Raw genomic sequence first — 22,177 nt, 5'->3', positions numbered from 1 at the left:
CTTTGTCTTTAATTTTTTCCAATTTGTTTTCTATGTGTCTTGTCATGTTTCTCCTTGGGTTTATCCTGCCTGGGAGTCTCTGTGCTTCCTGGACTTGGGTGGCTAGTTCCTTTCCCATGTTAGGGAAGTTTTCGACTATAATCTCTTCATATATTTTCTCGGGTCCTTTCTCCCTCTCTTCTTCTGGGACCTCTATAATGTGAATGTTGTTGCATTTATTAATGTTGTCCCAGTGGTCTCTTAGTCTGTCTTCATTTCTTTTCGTTCTTTTTTCTTTCTTCTGTTCCATGGCAGTTAATTCCACCATTCTGTCTTCCAGGTCACTTATCCGTTCTTCTGCCTCAGTTATTCTGGTATTGGTTCTTTCTCGTTTATTTTTCATTTCAGTTATTGTATTGTTCATATCTGTTTGTTTGTTCTTTAATTCTTATAGGTCTTTGTTAAACATTTCTTGCATCCTCTCGATCTTTGCCTCCATTCTTTTTCCGAGGTCCTGGATCATCTTCACTATCATTCTGAATTCTTTTCAGGAAGGTTGCCTATCTCCACTTCATTTAGTTGTTTTTCTGGGGATTTATCTTGTTCCTTCATCTGGTACGTAGCTCTCTGCCTTTTCATCTCGTCTGTCTTTCTGTGAATGTGGTTTTTGTTCCACAGGCTGCAGGATTGTAGTTCTTCTTGTTCTTGTTGTCTGCCCTCTGGTGGATGAGGCTATCTAAGAGGGTTTTGCAAGTTTCCTGATGGGGAGGGACTGGTGGTGGGTAGAACTGGCTGTTGCTGTGGTGGGGAGATCTCAGTAAAACTTTAATCTGGTTGTCTGCTGATGGGTGGGGCTGGGTTCCCTCCCTGTTGTTTGTTTGGCCTGAGACGACCCAACACTGGAGCCTGTTGGGGCTCTTTGGTGGGTCTGAAGGTGGACTCTGGGAGGGCTCATTCCAAGGAGTACTTCCCAGAACTTCTGCTGCCAGTGTCCTTGTCCTCATGGTGAGGCACAGCCACCCCCTGCCTCTGCAGGAGACCCTCCAACACTAGCAGGTAGGTCTAGTTCAGTCTCCTATGGGGTCACTGCTCCTTCCCCTGGGTCCCGATACGCACACTATTTTGTGTGTGGCCTTCAAGAGTGGGGTCTCCTTCCCCCGGTGCTGTTGAAGTCCTGCAATCAAATCCCAGTAGCCTTCTAAGTCTGGTTCTCTGGGAATTCCTCCTCCTGTTGCTGGACCCCGAGGTTGGGAAGCCTGATGTGGGGCTCAGAACCTTCACTCCAGTGGGTGGACTTCTGTGGTATAAGTGTTCTCCAGTTTGTGAGTCACCCACCCAGCAGTTACGGGATTTGATTTGATTGTGATTGCACCCCTCCTACCATGTCATTGTGGCTTCTCCTTTGTCTTTGGATGTGGGGTATCTTTTTTGGTGAGTTCTAGTGTCTTTCTGTCAGTGATTTTCAGCAGTTAGTTGTGATTCCGGTGCTCTTGCGAGGGGGAGTGAGAGCACGTCCTTCTACTCCGCCATCTTGAACCAGTCCTTCCATTTTAATGATTTTTAAGTGTACAACTCAGTGGCACTCTGAGTTCACAATGTTGTATAACATTGCAAATATTTCCAAAACTTTTTCAGCACTCACAACAGAAAGTGTAACTATCAAGCAGTAACTGCTTACTCTTCCAACCCTCCCAGGCTCCCTACTGTTTTACTTTCTGTCTCTATGTATTTGCATCATTTATACTACATAGATACATCATGTAAGTGGAAACATACAATACTTGTCCTCTCTGTCTGGCTTATTTCACTTAGCATAATGTATTCAAGGTTCATTCATGTTGTAGAATGTATCAGAACTTCATTCCTTATTATAGCTGAATAATATTCTGTATTTATATACCACATTTTGTTTATCTGTTTGTCATTGATGTCATCATCAATGGGCACTTGGATTGTTCTCCCTTTTAGCTGTTGTGAATAATGCTGCTGTGAATATTGGCATACAAGTATTTGAGTCCTTGTTGTCATTTTTTCTTTAATTTCTTTTAGCAGTGTTTTGCAGTTTTCAGTGTATAAGTCTTTTGCATTAGGTAAGTTAATTCTTAAGTATTTTAATTTTTTGATGCTATTTTAAGTGGAATTTTCTTAATTTCTTTTTCAGATTGTTCATTGCTAGCATATAGAAATATAACTGATTTTTAAAAAATTAATTTATGTATTTTTGGCTGTGTTGGGTCTTCGTTGCTGCACGTGGGCTTTGTCTAGTTGTGGAGAGCAGAGGCTACTCTTTGTTGCATTGCACGGGCTTCTCACTGTAGTGGCATTTCTTGTTGCTGAGCACGGGCTTCAGTAGTTGCGGTGCTTAGTTGCTCTGCGGCATGTGGGATCTTCCCAGACCAGGGTTTGATCCCGTGTCCCCTGCTTTGGCAGGCGGATTCTTAACCACTGCACAACCAGGGAAGCCCCTAACTGATTTTTGAATGTGGATTTTGTATCCTGCTACTCTTCCACATTTGTTTTTTAGCTCTTAATACAGTTTTTTTGGTGTGAATTTTTTAGAGTTTTCTATGTATAAGATCATGTCATCTACAAACAGAGATTATTTTACTTCTCCCTTTCCAACTTAGATGCCTTAAAATAATTTTTTTTTCTGGTTTAATTGCTCTGGCTAGAATTTCCAGTACTGTATTAAATGGAAGCATCCATAGTGGGCATCCTTATTAGGGGAAGAGCTTTCAGTCTTTCATCATTGACTGTGTTAGCTGTGTGTTTTCCATATATGGCTTTTCTTATGTTGAGGAAGTTCTCTTCTAGTCCTAGTTTACTGAGTATTTTTATCATAAAAGTGTATTTGATTTTGTCACATGCTCTTTCTGCATCAGTTGAGATGATCATGTATTTTTTTCTCCTTCATTCTATTAGTGTGGTATGTTAATTTGATTGAGAACCGCCCTTGCATCCCTGGGATAAAACTCACTTGGTCATGGTGTGTAATCTGTCTAATTTGCTCCTGGATTCAGTTTGCTCGTGTTTGTTGTGGATTTTTGCATCCATATTTGTAAGGGACATTTGGCCTGTAGTTTTCTTTTCTTGTGCCTTTGTCTAGCTTTGGTATCAGGGTAATAATACTGGCCTCATAGAATGAGTAGGAAGTCTTCCTCCTCTTAAGTGTTTTTTAAGAGTTTGAGAAGGATTGTTACTTCTCTAAATGTTTAGTGGAATTCACCAGTGAGGCATCTGATTCTGATTTCTTAGTTGGGAAGCTTTGGTTACTAATTCAGTCTCCTTACTTGTTGTAGGTGTATTCTGATTTTCTGTTTGTTTGTTTTTTTCCTTGAGTCAGTTTTGTTACTTTTTGTGTTTCTAGGGGAGTCGTCCACTTCATCTAGGTTATACAATTTGTTGATATACAGTTGTTCATGGTACTATTTTATAATCCTTTCTATTTCTGTAAAATCGGTAGTAATGTCCTAACTTTCTTTTCTAATATTTATTTATTTATTTTTGGCTGTGTTGGGTCTTCCTTGCTGCGCATGGGCTTTCTCTAGAGTAGAGAAGAGTAGCGGGGGCTACTCTTCGTTGCAGTGTGCAGGCTTCTCATTGCAGTGGCTTCTCTTGTTGCAGAGCATGGGCTCTAGGCATGTGGGCTTCAGTAGTTGTGGCTTGCGGGCTTTAGGGTGCAGGCTCAGTAGTCGTGGCACACGGGCTTAGTTGCTCCGTGGCATATGGGATCTTCCCGGACCAGGGCTCGAACCCATGTCGCCTGCATTGGCAGGCGGATTCTTAATCACTGTGCCACCAGGGAAGTCCCCTAATGTTCATTTCTTACACTGGTAATTTGAGTCCTCTTTTTTTCTTAGTTATACTAACTAAATGTCAATTTTTGATGATCTTGTCAAAGAAACAAAGTTATACCTTCTATGTGTTCAACCTTTTAAAATTTATTAAGCCTTTTTTTGTGGCCAAACGTGATCTGAGTATTCCATGTGCACTTGAGAAGAATGTGTATTCTGCTGTTTTTAACCGGAATGTTCTCTTTATGTTTGGTAGGACTAATCTGTTAATAGTGTAGTTCAAGTTCTCTATTTCCCTCTTGATCTTCTGTCCACTTGTTCTATCCATTATTGAAATTGGGGTATTGTATTTCTGACTATTTTTGTAGGACTTTTCATTTTTCCCTTTAGTTCTATCAATTTCGTATCATATATTTTGGGTCTCTGTTGTTAAGTGTGTATATGTTCTCAGTTTTTTTTAATCTTCGTGGAGTACACCTTTTACCAATATATAATATCCTAATACCTTTTGCCTTTTGTAAACATTTAAAAATTTAAAGTCTTTTTTGTTTCGCAGTATTATAGTCACTCTTGCTTTGTTTTTGATTACCTTGTTTTTTTGGCCTCACTATGTGGCATGCAGAATCTTAGTTCCCTGACCAGGGATTGAACCCATGCCCCCTGCAGTGGAAGCCTGGAGTCTTAACCACTTGACTGCCAGGGAACTCCCCCCTTTTGGTTGCTTTTTGCTTGGAGTATCTTTTCTCATGCTTTTACTTTTAACCTCTTAGTGTTTTTGCATCTAAAGTGAGGTCTCTAATAAAGAGAATATAGATGGATCATGTTTTTAAAATTCTGAAGTTTAAAAATTTTTAATATAGTCTGTTAATCTCTGCCTTTCAGGAGGAGAATGTGATGGATTCATTTTTAAAGTAATTACTGATAAAGGAGACTTTACTTATGCCATTTGTCTGTTTCTTTTCCTTATGTTTTACATGCTTTTGTTCCTCATTTTCTCAGTGACTTCCTCTTTTTATGTTTTGTTTTGTTGTAATATACCATTTGATTCCCTTTTTCTCCATTTTCTTTGTTTTTTAAAGTTATTTTTTTAGTTGTTACCTTAGGGATACAATTAACATCTTGATCTTAAAACAACCTAGTTTGACAACCAGCTTAGTTTCAAACATGTACAAATACTCCACTCTTGACATCTCTGTCTCATCTCCTTTATATTGTTATTGGTACAGGTTACATCTTTATACATTGTGTGCCCTTTAACGTAGATTTATAATTTATAACGTAGATTTATAAAAAAACAGTAAAAGCATTTTTACTGTTTTATGCTTTTGTGTATGCATTTTTAACTAATTGCTTTCTACCTTCAAACAGTATTATACCACTTCACATAGAATGTAAGAATCTTAAAACAGTAATCGTCTGTTCCCCTCCCCATTCTTTGTGCTGTTTTTGTTACATATTTTATTTCTATATATGTTTTAAACCCCATAATACATTGTTAATATTTTTTCTTTAAACAATTGTCTTTTTTTTTTTTGGCCATGAGGCATGTGGGATCTTAACTCCCCGACCAGGGATCGAACCCGTACCCCCTGCATTAGAAGGTGAAGTCTTACCACTGGACTACCAGGGAAGTCCCAAACAATTGTCTTTTAGAAAAAATGAACAAAGAAGTCTTATTTCACCTTTTTTGCCATTCTTCATTCTTTTGTACAGTTTCATGTTTCCATTTGGTATTGTTTTTCTTTTGCCTGCAGAGTTCTCTGTAGTTTTTTGTACTGTTAAGTCTTTTGTCAGTAAACTCTCAGTTCTTGTCTGAAAAACTCTTTATTTCACCTTCATTTTAGAAAGATTTTCACTGTGTATAGAATTCTAAGTTGGTAGTTTTGTTTTAGCACTTTTAAGATGTTACATTGTCTTTCAGCTTGCATCATTTATGAGAATTGTATTAAATTTTTATCTTTGTTCTTCCGTATATTATGTGTGTCTTTTCTTTAGCTGCTTTAAAATTTTATTTCTGCTTTTAATGCAGTTTGCATATGGTATGCCTTGGTGTGGTTATCTTCATTGTTATCTTGCTTGGGGTTAATTGAGATTCTTGGATATGTTATTCCTAGCTTTCATAAAATTGAAAAACAAAATTCAGCCATTATTTCCTCAAGTACTTTTTCTCTCCTTCCTATTCTCTTACCCCTGCTTCTTGCTGGGACTTCCATGTATGTCAGACTTCTTGATACTGTACTATAGGTCACTTTAGTGTAATAGTTCCCTGGACTGTCATGACAAAGTACCACAAGCTAGGTGGTTAGAATGATAGAAATTTATTCTCTTAGAGTTCTGGAGATTAGAGTTCTATAATCAGGGTGTTGGCCAAACCATGTTCCCTCTGAAACCTTTAAGGGAGCATCCTTTCTTAACTCTTGAAACCTCTCATAGACCCAGGTGTTGCTTGGCTTGTGGCACTATAACCCCAATCTCTGCCTCAGTCTTCACACGGCCATCTCCTTTTTGTGTCTGTATATCTGTGCGTCTTCACATGGCATTATCCGTGTGTGTGTGTGTGTGTGTGTGTCTAAATATCCCTCTTCTTATGAGAACATAAGTCATATTGGATTAAGGCCCACCCTAATGACCTGATCTTAACTTAATTAAATCTGCAAAGACCATATTTCCAACTAAAGTCACATTTATGATACTGAGGGTTAAGACTTCAACATATCTTTTTTTGATGGGGGTGGGAGGGGACACAATTCAACCCATAACACCAGGGCTTTTTTTTTCCTTACTGTTTTTGTTCTTTTTTCTCTTGGTGCTTCATTTTGGTTAATCTGGTTGTTCTTCAAGTCCACTAATTTTTGCAATGTCTAATCACTGCTAATCTCATTCAGTGTATTTTTTATTTCAGATATTGTATTTTTCATCTCTAGAAGTTTGATTTGGTACACTCGTGATCCTCCCTGATATATACATATACACACACATATAAGCACATCAATAATGTATGTAAATATATTAAAACATAAAAAAAAACTAATATATAGACATGTTTTTTGTTTCATTATGTTCATATTTTCTTTTAAATCCTTGAGCATATTTAAAATATGAAATCTGTTTTAGTCATTATCTACTAATTTCATCATCTTTATCATTTATTGGTCTGTTTCTATTGATTCTTTTTTTCTGATTCTTTGAGTGTTTAGTAGTTTTTTTTTTTTTTTTTTTTTTATGCGTTACGCGGGCCTCTCACTGTTGTGGCCTCTCCCGTTGCGGAGGACAGGCTCCGGACGCGCAGGCTCAGCGGCCATGGCTCACGGGCCCAGGCGCTCCGCGGCACGTGGGACCCTCCCAGACCGGGGCACGAACCCGCGTCCCCTGCATCGGCAGGCGGACCCTCAACCACTGCGCCACCAGGGAAGCCCTGTTTAGTAGTTTTTGATTGGATACCAGATAATGTGAATATACATTGTTGAATTCTGGATTTTGTTCTCATCTTTTAAAGATTAATACTTTGAATCACTCCCTGGTCTGTATTATTTCTGTAACTTGTATATATTTCTAAAACTTTTTTTCTTATTGCATGCATTATTAATACTTTGTTTAAATGTTTCTTTATTTGTTTGAGAGCAAAGAATGTATTTTGCATTTTACTGTGTAGACCTGTGCCTGACATACTTGGGTATTGGTGATAAAAAGTAGACTAGAGTGATCTTTCTAGTATGCATTTCTTATTACTTGTTATTACTCCTTTAAGCGTTTCAGTGAGTCTTATTGCCCTTTGGTTAAAGTTCAGATTCTTGGCCCTTGCTTGCCTCTGTAGTTTATATCTTGTTACCTTCTTTAAATCTCTTCCTTTTACTTCCTCACATCTTCACCTCTGCCAAAAAAAAGACAGCAAGTAGGTAAACATAAACATAACACACAAAACCATCCTTTCTTTAACCATACTCAGCTATTTTCGTTTCCTCCAGGTATACAGGCATACCTTGTTTCATTGTACTTTGCTTTATTGTGCTTTTCAGATAATTGCGTCTTATACAAATTGAAGGTTTGTGGCAACCTTGTATTGAGCAGGTCTGTCAGTCCTATTTTTCTAACGGTATTTGCTTGCTTCACGTTTTTGTGTCACACTTAATTCTTCAATATTTCAAACTTCCATTATTATTATATTTGTTATGGTGATCTGTGATCAGTGATCTCTGATGATACTACTGTAATTGTTTTGGAGTGCCACAAACCATATAGGATGGCAAACTTAATCGATAAATACTGAGTATGTTCTGACTGCTTCAACTGGCTATTCCCCCATCTCTCTCCATCTTCTCCTGCCACCCTGTTTCCTGAGACACAACAGTATTGAAATTAGGCCAATTAATAACCCTACAGTGGCCTCTAAGTATTCAAGTAAAATGAGTCACACATCTCTCACTTTAAATCAAAATCTAGAAATGATTACACTTAGTGAGGAAGGCACATCAAAAGCCAAGCAAGATAGGCTGAAAGCTAGGTCTTTTGCACCAAACAGTTAGCCAGGCTGTACAAGCAAAGGAGAAGTTCTTGAAGGAAATTAAAAGTGCTACTCTATTGAACACATGAATGATAAGAAAGCGAAACAGCCTTTTTGCTGATAAGGAGAAAGTTTTAGTGGTCTGGATAGAAGATCAAACTAGCCACAGTATTCTTTTAAGCCAAAGCCTAATTCACAGCAAGACCCTAACTCTCTTCAGTTCTGTGAAGGCTGAGGTGAGGAAGCTGCAGAAGAAAAGTTGGAAGCGAGCAGAGGTTGGTTCATGAGATTTAAGGAAAGAAGCCATAACATAAAAGTACAAGGTGAGTACAGAGGAGAAGTCAGTGCCTGGCTTCAAAGGACAGGCTGACTCTTCTGTTAGGGGTTAATGCAGCTGGTGGCTTCGTTGAAGCCAGTGCTTATTTACCATTTTGAAAATCCTAGGGCCCTTAAGAATGATGCTAAATCTACTCTGCTTGTGCTCTGTAAATGAAACCACAAAGCCTGGATGACAGCACATCTGTTTACAACATGATTTACTGACTTTTTAAGCCCACTGTTGAGACCTACTGCTTAGGAAGAAAAAACGTTCCTTTCAAAATACTGCTCAGAGATAATGTACCTGCTCACCCAAGAGCTCTGATGGAGATGTACCATGAGATTAATGTTTTTTGATGTTGTTTGTTTTATAAATTTATTTATTTTTTGCTGTGTTGGGTCTTCGTTGCTGTGCACAGGCTTTCTGTAGTTGTGGCGAGCAGGGGCTACTCTTTGTTGCAGTGCGCCGGCTTTTCGTTTCAGTGGCTTCTCTTGTCTCAGAGCATAGGCTCTAGGCGTGCGGGCTTCAGTAGTTGGGGCACGTGGGCTCAGTAGCTGGCTCGCGGGCTCTAGAGCACAGGCTCAGTAGTTGTGGTGCACGGGCTTACTTGCTTCATGACATGTGGGATCTTCCCGGACCAGGGATCGAACCCGTGTTCCCTGCGTTGGCAGGCGATTCTTAACCACTGTGCCACCAGGGAAGTCCCTGAGATTAATGTTGTTTTCATGCCTGCTAACACAACATCCATTTTGCAGCCCATTGATCCAGGAGGCATTTCAACTTTCAAGTCTTACTATTTAAGAAATATATTTTGTAAGGCTATGTAGCTGCCTTAGGTAGTGATTCCTCTGAGCTAGGCAAAGTAAATTGAAAATCTTGAAAGGATTCACCATTCTAGATGTGATGAACATTTGTGATTCTTGGGAACATATCAAAATATCAACATTAACAGGATTTTAGAAGAAATTGATTACAACCCTCACGAATGACTTTGAGGGGTTCAAGACTTCACTGGAGGAAGTAACTGCAGGTTAGAAATAGCAAGAGAACTAGAATTAAAAGTAGAGTATGAAAATGTGACTGAATTATATCCGTGATAAAACTTTAATGGATAAGGAGTTGTTTCTTACGGATGAACAAAGAAAGTGGTTTCTTCCGATGGAATCTACTCCTGGTGAAAATGCTGTGAAGACTGTTGAAGTGGCAACAAAAGATTTAGAATATTACATAAACTTAATTGTTAAAGCAGTGGCAGGGTTTGAAAGTAATTGACTCCAATTTTGAAAGAAGCAGGGTAAAATGCTACAGAGCAATCATTCGTGGAAGGAAGAGTCAGTCAATGCAGCAAAAAAAACTTCATTGTTGTCTTATCTTAAGAAACCACCACGGCCACCCCAGCCTTCAACCACCACCTCGAGATCAGTCAGCAGCCGTCAACATGGAGGCAAGACCCTCCACCAGCAAAAAGATTATGACTTGCTGCTGAAGGCTCAGATGATACAATAAGTATTTTTAGCAATTAGCAATAAAATAAAGTATCTTAAATTAAGGTATGCATATAGTTTTTTAGACATACTGCTATTGCATACTTAATAGACTACAGTATAATGTAAACCTAACTTTTTTATATGCACCAGAAAACCAAAAAAATTGTGTGGCTTGCTTTATTGTGATATTCGCTTTATTGTGGTGGTCTGGAACTCAACCTGCAATATCTCTGAGGTATGCCTGTACTGTATTTCTCTGTCTTCATACATTTGCATTTGCTGTCTCTCTAACAAATGTTTACTGGCTAACTTCTGTTCACTTCTGCCTCCATTCCAGTTTAAACGTCACTTTTTAAGGGAAACCGTTTGTGACCCCTGTCCCCCTCCCTCCACCAAGGCCCTTAAATACGTTCCCAGGAGAGCATTCATCATATGATATTATAACTGCTTGTTTACTTTTGTCTTGTTTGATATCCCACTGGACTCAGTGAATGCATATACAGTTTACTCAAGTGTATTTGTGATATAAAGTTTTACATTCCATGCAGTCTGTCCTCAGTGTACTGAAAATTTGTAAGTTTTAGAACATGTAGCAGTTTCTGCATTGAGATACCTTCTGAGATCTTTTAGACCACTTTTTAGAAGCTGTTTTATTTTTTATTCTGAGCTATTCAACTTTATAGGAAAAAAAGAATCAATAAACTTTAAACAATAGTCTTCCTTTAAAGATGTCTATTTGTAATTACTGTGGCCCAGTCAAGCCACTGAAGTTCTGAACTGCCACTGTTACTAATTTAAACTGTAGGAATGGATCAGGGAATCTATGATTTAAGAAAAAGTCAGTCTTTTTCAGTCAAAATATAAGGAGAAGTATGCATTTAAATCTCTCACATGTATTGGGGTCTTGACAAGCTCTTTTTGATAGGCCAGGTTTTTCTTGTAAACATGCAATGACAAAACATTAAAATGTATGTACTGATCTTTGTCCATCAGTGCCTGTCACTGAATATATAAATATTTCCATAGTTTATTCTAATCTCAGTAGTTTACATATTTTTACTTACCTTTACTTCCTAATTTCCATGTATCTGCATAATCATGCTATTTGTTTTTTTTACTAAATTTATTGTATTACTAGTTTTTGGATAGTGCTGTCAAGATAGACTGTCTCTAGTTTTCCCAGTTTTTGCTGTTCTATAAAGAAAATTGACGTTCTCAGTTTTGCTCTTGATATTTTTCAGCTCTGCCATTGTCATTTCAGTCAATTTCTCATTTTATTCTTTTTATGTAAATTGTTTTTTAAAATTCTTCTAGGGTATGCCATGAAAAGCAATGTTTTCATTTTTACTGAAATGAAATTCACATTAAATTCATTCTTTTAAAGGGTACAAATCAGTGGTTTTAGTATACTTATAAGGTTGGCAACCATTACCACTATCAAATTAGAAACATTTTCATTAAACCAAAAAGAAACCATTTACTCATTAGCAGTCATTCTTCATTCCTCTTTGCCCCCAGCCCCTGGTAGCCACTAATTTACTTTGTCTGTCTATTCTGCTTATTTTAGACATTTCATATAAGTGGAATTACATAGTATGTGGTCTTTTGTGTATGATTTTTTTCACTTAGCACAGTATTTTCAAGGTTCATGCATGCTGTGGCATGTATCAGTTCTTTATGGCTACATGATATTTATACTAAATTTTGTTTATCCACTCATTGATTAGTGGACATTTGGATTGTTTCCACTTTTTGGATATTATGAATACTGCTGCTGTGAACATTTGTTTGCAAGTTTTTCTGTGAACATATGTTTTCACTTCTCTTGGGTATATGCTGATTCTTTAACTCCTTGAGGAACTGCCAAACTGTTTAGTAATTTTCTTGATAATTTTTACTTAGTTTAGTAGGAGAGTGAAGATGACAATTCCAGGATTCATTACTTCCTTCCTGTAAGAATTGAGTTACTGTTATGTTCTTATAAAGAACATTTCATAGACTTGTTTATTGAATGTCTTCAGAAATGTCTCTGTTAAATGTATCCTGCCTAAGGATGAAGTTAGTTGTCATGTTTTATAGAGATACTTTAATTTTTCATTACCAGATTGAAAGGTCTGTTAATAGTCCATTGGGCCATAGGAATACATAAGTTTTCATAGATTTTACAATACATTTTAATTGTTAATATATTCTAATTGTTGAATTGCTTCTCTTACAGGGTTTTGACTCTGGGAGGAGGGCTACCTTATTTGGAGCACCTTAATCTCTCTGGTTGTCTTACTGTAACTGGTGCAGGCCTGCAGGATTTGGTTTCAGCATGTCCTTCTCTAAATGATGAATACTTTTACTACTGTGACAACATTAACGGTAATGCCTTTTAACAATGGGATAATTTTGGAGGAGTTGATTTAAAAAATTTTAACAGTTCTGAAAATTCTTAGGGTTTCTATTTTGTTTTCTAGATTTCTAATTACCAAACATTTTTACTTTCAGGTTTAGTCAGAAAGATAAGTTTTCTTATCTTTCTAAAGATAAATTTTCTTATCTTTTTAAAGATAAGTTTTCTTATCTTTCTAAAGATAAGTTTTCTTTTGGAGAGATATCTCAACTATCCATTCTGCCAGATTTTAGAAATATGTAATAGTTTAATCAATCTAAAGAGACAAGTTTTTATAGAATTACTAAAATTCTTATAAAATTTTGGGAATTCCTCTAGAGTGAAAGAGCACTCATTAACAATACAGCGTATTGCTGTTCTAGATACACCTAATTCTTAGGGATGTTAGAGTTAGTTTTCTTGTAGGACAAGAAAACTTCATAATGTAGTAGAAGAAGGAGGACTGCGGTAATGTGAACTCCTCAGGGACCCTGAATCTGGTTCCAAATAAATCTCTTGGAAGATTGAGGAGAATGGTGAGTGTGGTATTGGGAAGAGGCTGAGGTGCTTTATATGTGATTAAAATTCCTATAGTATTATGGAGATTGAACCCTGAACCTACTTTTAACAACCATCAGGTAAACATTTCTTGATTTTTTTTGTTTTATTTTTTTTGCGGTACGCGGGCCTCTCACTGTTGTGGCCTCTCCCCTTGCAGAGCACAGGCTCTGGACGCGCAGGCTCAGCAGCCATGGCTCATGGCTCACGGGCCCAGCCACTCTGCGGCATGTGGGATCTTCCCAGACCGGGACGCGAACCCGTGTCCCCTGCATCGGCAGGCGGACTCTCAACCACTGTGCCACCAGGGAAGCCCCTTGTTTTATTTTTTAAGCCTATTCCTGCCCTGCAATGGGACTGTTTAATGTGCTTTTTCAAAGTACGTTCAGTGCCCTTTTGGGCATTTGATAATCACTGGTAGAGACTGAAGTCCTGAAGCATAAAAAGCTGCTCCTCAGTTATTAGTAAGGAAGTCAACCTCCTGTATTTATAATTGGAAAAAATTTACATGGTTCAGATTCTACTGTGTCTTTTTACATCATGTTTTTGTTTTTTTTTTTTTTTTTGCGGTATGTGGGCCTCTCACTGTTGTGGCCTCTCCTGTTGCGGAGCACAGGCTCCGGTGCACAGGCTCAGCAGCCATGGCTCATGGGCCTAACCGCTCCGTGGCATGTGGGATCTTCCCGGACCGGGGCACGAACCCATGTCCCCTGCATTAACAGGCGGACTCCCAACCACTGTGCCACCAGGGAAGCCCATGTATTGTTATTTTTGAGAGTCCAGTTCATCTTAAGATCATGGGAAGATAAACGGAGTCTCTCAGGCAGAAAAATTGACAGACGCCAGCAAGACTAGAGGAATAGTATCTTCTTTAACGACATACCAGTAGGCAGAGAAGTTAGCAAATCTGCCATTTCTCAGAGATTAGATTTTTCTTAAAATGTATATGAAGAGACAGGAGATAGCAGCTCTTTTGTTTCTTGAATCACATTGGTGATGCAGGAGATGACCTCCCATGTTCTTGAAATAGCAACACTAACTTCAAGCATTTCTTTGCTCTCTGTTGCCTTTAGTGTATAAGAAGGAATGGGGAAAATTAATGTCATTTTAGTTGCAACCTGCTAAGTGTACAAAAGAAGGTGTGAGTGCTACAGTGCAGCACTTGCTGCTTTTGGGGATGCAATAAAGATATATATATATATACTTTTAATACACGGTTATGTCATTGTGGGTTCACTGTTGTACTTACTAAGGCTTATAGGACATATTATGAAAAGTAGTCAGTAAGCAATTATTTTTTGTAAGAAAAACACCTTATTGGTAGGTTGCATTTGAACTGTCTACACTGATTTCAGCATAGGTTATGCTGGTGGGAATAAATCTCAGAACCTAATTTGTTATACTTATTTTGGGGTATATAGATGTTATTGGATTGGTGGGGGGATTGGGTTTCACTTCATTTTTATGATCTGCCTACTACTTTTGTGTGTGTGTGTCTTTTTAAAAAAAAACTTCTTGAAATAATTTAGGTGTTGGGATAAAGTTAAATACTTAAAAACTTTTTGCACTTTGTTAGTATGTTAGAATTCCTTTCATCTTGACTGGTTCTGAATATATAAATATTAAAGTGTTCCAAAGGAGCTGCTACATTCTTTTTGTTGAACGTTAAGTTTTTTTTGATAAATGAGTGGTAGTTTTCAATAAATGAATTTTAATGAATATATCTGACTTTAAAATGTTTGAAAGGAAATTGACCGTGCTTGTATAATCCAATACCAAGTCTCCTTTTACAGCTTCTTAAAGCATGATTTGGGGGAAATGGAAATCCTTTATAGTTTACAGGGTGACTTGTCATGTGAACTTATGTTCCAGAGTTCCAGCCAGTTGCTCATAAAGCAGTGCCCTGATACAATCTTTTCCTTAAAAGGCCATATGGACACTAGAAAGTGTTAGAATAAAGTTGCATTGTATCCAGTTTTGCAAGATGACACAGGATTCATCCAATATCTTTTATTATAATTCAACTTGTACAAATACTTAGTGACTATAAATATTTAGCACCCTTTTTATTATTATTTTTATTATTTCTGAAAGTAGTCAATATTTTTATACATGTTCTTAAACTAATAGGGAGCATATTTAGGTGACACATTATATTTTAATATTTGAGAGTAACACTTAACTAAAAATGTATTTTGTCAAAAGAGAGTTTACATAGTTAACTACCAGGTTGCTAACTAAAAGAAGTAAATGCTGATAAATAATACTCATTAACTAAAAAGTGCTAAGTAAAACAAAATTTTCTATTTCCTAAGCATTAGCAGAGATTTTGGAGAAGATAAATTAGTAATCAGATATTCAAACAGTGTCTGCTGTGAGCAAGACACTATACTAAGCATTAACATAAAATGCCATTTTTATTCTTAATGATTCTTTCATGACATTTAAATTTGTTATTTGATTGATAAAAAAGTTAAGATTTAAGTATAAAAAAAGGCTTCTTAGCCATAACATTTAAAAAATTCCTTGTCATTTAAGAAGTGTTAGATGGAATTGCCTAGTTTTAGAGCTCTGAAGAACATTTGAACAATGATAGCAAATAAACTTGTTGTACTGATTTGCATTTCAATGTATGTTTAATTTATGAATTAAGATAGATTAGATCATAGTAGGTGACACAGTTTCAGATGATTTGCTCTCTTATGTTTCTAATTTAAGTTAAAGAGGAATTAAAGGTAAGTGAAGGTAAGTGCAGATATACAGCATAAGTAATATGCTTAAAATCTAGGAAAAACAAACAATTCAGTAATAAAAATTTGGGAAAATAACAATAGCTACCATTATAGCTCTTCTTAACTAATATTTTAAAAAATGCTCTCTTACAAAATTTATTTTTACCATGCATTTAAAGATTTTATTTAATGATTATGCAAATATTATTTTTCTGTTTTATTATGCTTTACCGTAATTTAGCCCTCATCTGTTATAACCATTGGGTTTATTATCTTATATCAAGATTGACATTTACTGGTGATAAGTCAAATGTTTACCTTTGAAATTCCGTGTCTGTGGAAGCACAGCTGTCTACTTGAGATACTTGGCAACCCAACATATCTTAGTCATGTTTCTTTCCAATTCTACCTCACTTTTTCTGTTGCCTGTTTATTCTGTTGTCCATTTATTCCCTTTTCTAAATAGTCCTTCTGTGATGCTTAAGGGTCTTAACTGTTAACATTGCTTATGATTTCCATGCTTTGGCAATTGCTTTCTCCCCTGTTTTCTACAGTATGAAACTAACTTACAAACAGCGGTTGTCTTCACTTTTGCTTTGCCCTAGGCCTTCAACAAAATAAAACCCATTCATGGATGATACCACTTTCATGGATTTTTAGGATCAGTCACCTGGAATGTCATTCACCTTATGATGGGATTGTAGTTTTGAGGTTGTTAGTATTACAGTTGTTGGTTAAGTACAATTTATGCCCTTAGATTTCCATTGAAACTAAGATATTCTGGTGTGTATCTGAGAAAGGGAGCACATTTTATAGCAATATGAGCGTGAACTTTGTTTTGTGATGAATAAGGAGATGCTGACAGATATCAGGATAGGGTTACTTTCTACCTAATATAGGACACATATTTTTATCCCTACGTTTTTCTTCCCATATTATCCCCACTTCCATCCCTTAGACTTTGAGAGCAAAAAGTGACTCAGGTCACCAGAGTGGAGACTGAGGATCCTGAGCCTCTTTTTTGGGGGAGGTTGGTGAAAAACTGTGTGGTACAGGCACACCTCGGAGATATTGTGAGTTTGGTTCCAGACCACCATAATAAAGTGAATATTGCAATAAAGTGAGACGTGAATATTTTGGTTTCCCACTGTATAGAAAAGTTATGTTTGCACTGTACTGTAGTCTATTAAGTGCAAAAGCATTGTCTAAAAAAAGCAACGTACATACTTTAATTTAAAAATACTTTTTTGCTAAAAAGTTTTAACCATCATCTGAGCCTTCAGTGAGACATAGTAACATCAAAGATCACTGATCACAGATGACCATAACAAATATAATAATAATGAAAAAGCTTGAAATATTGTGAGAATTACCAAAATGTGCCAGGGAGACAAGAAGTGAGCAGATGTTGTTGGAAAAATGGTGCCAATAGACTTGCTCAGTGCAAGGTTGCCACACACCTTTAGTTTGTAAAAAATGCAGTATCTGCAAAGTGCAATAAAGTGAAGCACAATTAAATGAAGTATGCCTGTGTTTGGAAAAATATGAATCTTTTGATTAGATTCCTTGATCCAATTGGCTCCTTTGAGGCTCCCATTTAATTTTCTCTCTTGAAAACCAGTAGCATACTTTACTTTGATTGCTTTCAGCCATCACTTATGATTTTTCCCTAGGCCCGTGATTGCAGTATAAAATTTCTTCCTTACCTTTCTGTGCTTTTAAAAATAGGACTATAGACATTTTGAAGTATTGTCGGGAGTTTCAGTTTGGAATATTGTACCAAAGTCTCCATGTCTCTTTCCTTATATTTCTCCCTTTCAAAAAAGTTAGAATAGAATTATATACTGAGAAAATGATAGATATGTTTTTGCAAAAACCACCAGTTTAAGCATTTCATCACAGGGACTGTGTCAGGGCAGGGCAATGATAGTGAGGTAGGAGATTGGCTCTTGGAGAAAGGCTCTAATGTACTAAGAAATTTCATTTTGACTCTTTGATTAAGATGACTAGCATTGTGTCTTAAGAGAAAATAGTCTTAACAAAAATGCTACTTCATGAATTTTAAGTATTTGACACATTTAACTTTTCATTTTCAAAATAGAATAGATTTTAATTTTGATTAAATAAAAAATAAGCTTGTGGTAATTCAATTTTATATTTGAAATGACTTTAAACTTTTATTATAGAACATTTTAAATATATAAACATAATAATATAAAGAAGATTTATGGATCATTGGCTTCAGCAGTTATAAACCTGTGGTCAGTCTTTTTTCATATACTATTGCCCATTCCCATACCTGCTCCCCGTATCCCAGGCATTATATTACTTTAAAAGTTAAGCATAAGTATTTGAAAATAAATGAAATCATAAGCTATTGCAGTTCCACTATGCTTGTAAAGTTCATTAGTTTCTTTTCTTACTTAAAGATACATTATTTCCATTAGTGAAATACATGAATGCTATACTTCACTGATTGTATATCCTAAGAAATTAGTCCTTTGTATTTTGTATATTGCCATTACAGGAATACAAAACAAAGTTAAATTCTGGTAAATAAGTGTGTTCTCTGTGTTTATTTGCAAGTAGTTATTTTCTTACGTTGGTATTAGCATAATTGCCTTCTTTTGCAATGGATTGCTACTTCAAAAGACAAAGAAAGCTAATTTAATATATTTTTCTAAGTTAAAGTCTTGATATCATTCCAGTGATTTTTCAATTATAATCCATTTGATAAAATAAATATTATTTTCTATAATAAAAATATATTTCATGTACTTTTGTGGTCCTTACGTATCAAAAATGCAAGTATTTTGGTTCTAATTGATGAAAGAACTAATTAACTTTGTTCATGGTGCAGACATACTGAAAGGCTTCAATATAGTTAAAATGTCTTTTTCCACATTTGCTCGCCTTTATGAAAACTGTGATTCATTCAGAGTACTTGACATTTGAATATGCGCCATGATATCTCTTTGATACTTTCTAATTCTCAGCTTTGTTCCCTAATGGATCTTTTAATCTAGTGTCTGGGTAGCATAATGTGATTGGAATAAAATGTCCAGTTATTCCACAATGTATTATTACTTTTCTTTGTAATTGGATCATAATTTTTATTATGTCTTAGATATGTTTTTAATTATTCATTCATTACATATTTGATTCTGGAAGATAATTTCACCTAACCCTATCACATGACTTATTTTGGGTACAGATGTTAAATAACAATATGGCAAATATGTTAAGGCTATATCTACGTAGTTTATTTTTAACAAAAATTTTGAATGTAATATTTATTATAATTGCTCAATACTGGATTTTTTAGCTTATCTATTATAGATAAGGTTGTTTTTGCCTTAATTATATTTCTAGGAAAGATGTTCATGATACAAGAGATCCATTGTGAAGTTATCCTGGCAGTCTTGTTCTGTGGGTTATCTCTTTTCTTCTTGGATTTTTTTATTTTGTAAGATTGTTGCCAAAAAAACTTACTTCTTTTCATTCTTCTTTTTCATTTACCTATATTAGTTAGTCAAACTGCTGTGGCGGATTTTTTGTGCTGAATAATTTTTCTATACACTCATTGTGGGATTTTACTTCTCTGTTACAAATGCTATTACTAGTTAAAAAAAATAAGTGTTTTACTTCTTTCATTAGCAAGATTATTTTTGTGTGATAAGAAATGCCTCCTTTCACACTTTTTCTGTTTTCATACAGGTCCTCATGCTGACACCGCCAGTGGATGCCAGAATTTGCAGTGTGGTTTTCGAGCCTCGCCTGCCGCTCTGGCGAATGACCCTTGACTTCTGACCTTTGTCTACTTCATTTAGCTGAGCAGGCTTCCTTTCATGCACTTTACTTATAGCCACATTTCTTGTGTTAATCAATCCCTTTTTGAGTGTGACTTGTTTTGGCCCCATTTCTTACAGCCTCCGGAATCTTAATTTACCAGTGAATGTACAGTGTTGTTTCTCTTGCAAATCCTATTTTTGTTTTAGAAAGGGATTAGGTCTTTTTCACAGGGTGAGAACAATTTTATCAGATTTCTTTTAAACTAAATATTTTGAAGAAAATGTCACTAATGCCATGCCATTTAAAGTATTTTTTAGATTATTTTGAGTTTTGAAGTCAATGGGTTATTGGTTCTCTTCATAGATAAACACTGTACCAAGCCTTGCAGATCTTTTCAGACATACATTTTTGAAGTTTTATTTTCAGAGACTGCACAGTTTGGAAACCAGTCTCCTTTCCATAATATTTCCTTTATTTGAACAATTCTCAGAGGGCCAATTCAAACATATCCACATATAAGATTCTTTAAGATTATAAAATAAATTGGCTTCTTGGTGTTAGCTCAGGGAGCTGGCACAGCACCAGTGTCTTTGTATTCGCTTTCTTCAAAGACCCCTGGTTCCCACCACTGTCCGTAAATTGTCACATTTGGGGGAGGGGTTTTTAAAAGTTCCACAGTCATTTGAAGAAATGTATAAATAAAATCTACTTTGAGGACTTTACCAAGTAATTTCTTTTGTGTTTTGATTTTGTTGTAAATCTCAATCCAGGGTTACTTTACTGTGAAATGGGACTAAATAGGTCTTTTGAACTCCCTTGAAATCATGACTCTGACAAATGAATAGTTTTAGACAGCTGGATTGTCTTTTTGAAATTTATTGTGCAGTCGTCAGAATTTGAATTTGTAAGCTTATCTTCATTGCTGTTTGAAATAATAATTGTAATGGAGACCTGTTATTCAGAAAGGCACATATTGAGTCAATTTTATGTCATGCTATGTATAATTTATGTCACAAAGAAGAGAATAGTCAGCAGCATGCCATCTATTTTTATAAATATCTGTAAGGCTGTGGAAGAGGAGGTAATCTTGCAATTATGTTCTTTGTGGTCCCAGGTATTTTTTGTTTGTTTGTTTTATTGAGGAAGATGAAGAGCAGGAAAGATATAAACTATAGATAGATTTCAGTTCAGGCTAAGAGAAAACTATTTTACACAGAGTTGTCTAAAGATGAAGGAAGAAACATTTGACGAGAAAATAAATGAGAAGTCACTCTGCTTTTAAATTTAACTAACATTTGAACTAAATACTGTGAGAATACCACAGTATTCTCACAGAATACTGTGAGAAGATCACCTCTAAGGAAGGACATCTAATGACTCTGAAATTTCACTTTTCTCTAAGTTTCCTCATTTTGATTCCACTGCTGTTAACATTTGTGAAATATAAGATGGAACCCCTCAAGTTTCTTGTATGGAGGATTAGGGCAACTGTAGAAGCAGACCATCTTACCCTTTAAGTTTGTGTCTCTTAGCTTAAGTCCTCATGCCTCTTGTGGCACTACTGCGCCTAGCTGCCTCCTTTAAAAGTCTGGCCTAAGCACAAAGGAAAAAACGTTCTGGATTCCCTTAGAGAACTTGAGAGGAAATCTGAGTTTAGTGAACCGTTACAGGGTCAGAAGTTTTATTTTGTATGTTGACTGTTGTGTCATTACTGTACTTTTATTTCCTTAAGTGATTAATAAAGTTTATTTGAAAAGTTGACATCAGGGACTATTTCAAGAAAACAAACTAAAATAAGTCTTCTGGAGTGACTCCCATCCAACTGCATGGTAAAATTAGTTATCTATAACCAGGTCCCAAGTCATCAAGGGAGTACTCAAGCTTATACCCATGTAATCAGAAAACAGTGTAATATTTGGGGAGTAAAATTTTTGATAATACTTAATGGAAAAAATCATTATTAAATGATATTTTGGGACTTGGCTTAAATGTTATTCTTCATAAATTAATTAATTTGAGCAGCTAATTTCCCAGGGGTTCCAGGTAATGGAGGTGCCCCCTTTTTGCCTTGTACTGTGCCACTTGATGTTAGAAACCATTAAATAGGAACTGTGGCAGTCTTGAACCAAACTGACTTCAACATGTGAGCACATTGCATGTGGAAACTCACTGTTTTTTCTACCCACCCCCACTACCCCCACCCATTTTCATGGGGAGATGGCATAATCTGCATTTAATTTTTAAATATTACTGCTGTTCCATTATTAAGGATAGTTAATGCTTTAAAATTTCTTCTAAATTTATTTTTCATTGAAATATAGTTGATGTACAATATTATGTTAGTTTTAAGTGTACTGCGTAATGACCTGACACTTGCATACATTATGAAATGATCACTGTGGTAAGTCTGGTAACCATCTCAACTTATATAAAGTTATTACTGTATTATTGACCATATTCCTTATGCTGTATATTACATCCCCATGACTTATATAACAGGACCTCTTAATCTCCTTCACCTATTTCCCCTACCCTCCTCCCTTCTTGCAACCACTGGTTTGTTTTCTGTATCTATGAGACTTTTTGTTTTGTTTTTTAGATTCCACATATAAGTAAAATCATGTCATATTTGTCTTTC

General features: G+C 36.0%; 1 protein-coding gene across 1 annotated transcript in view; it reads left to right on the top strand.

Moving 5' to 3' along the window:
• Positions 1–20,261, top strand: part of FBXL5 (F-box and leucine rich repeat protein 5) — a 50,698-nt gene extending 30,437 nt beyond the window's left edge. The window contains 3 exon segments of the mRNA XM_032633126.1: positions 12,299–12,447; positions 19,465–19,520; positions 19,523–20,261. Coding sequence (XP_032489017.1) covers positions 12,299–12,447; positions 19,465–19,520; positions 19,523–19,543 — 226 coding nt within the window. The 3' untranslated portion in view covers positions 19,544–20,261.
• Positions 20,262–22,177: the final 1,916 nt, after the last annotated feature.

The sequence above is a fragment of the Phocoena sinus genome, chromosome 5, assembly GCF_008692025.1.
Source record: "Phocoena sinus isolate mPhoSin1 chromosome 5, mPhoSin1.pri, whole genome shotgun sequence".
NCBI lineage: Eukaryota > Metazoa > Chordata > Mammalia > Artiodactyla > Phocoenidae > Phocoena > Phocoena sinus.
This window is presented reverse-complemented; position numbering and strand designations above follow the sequence as displayed.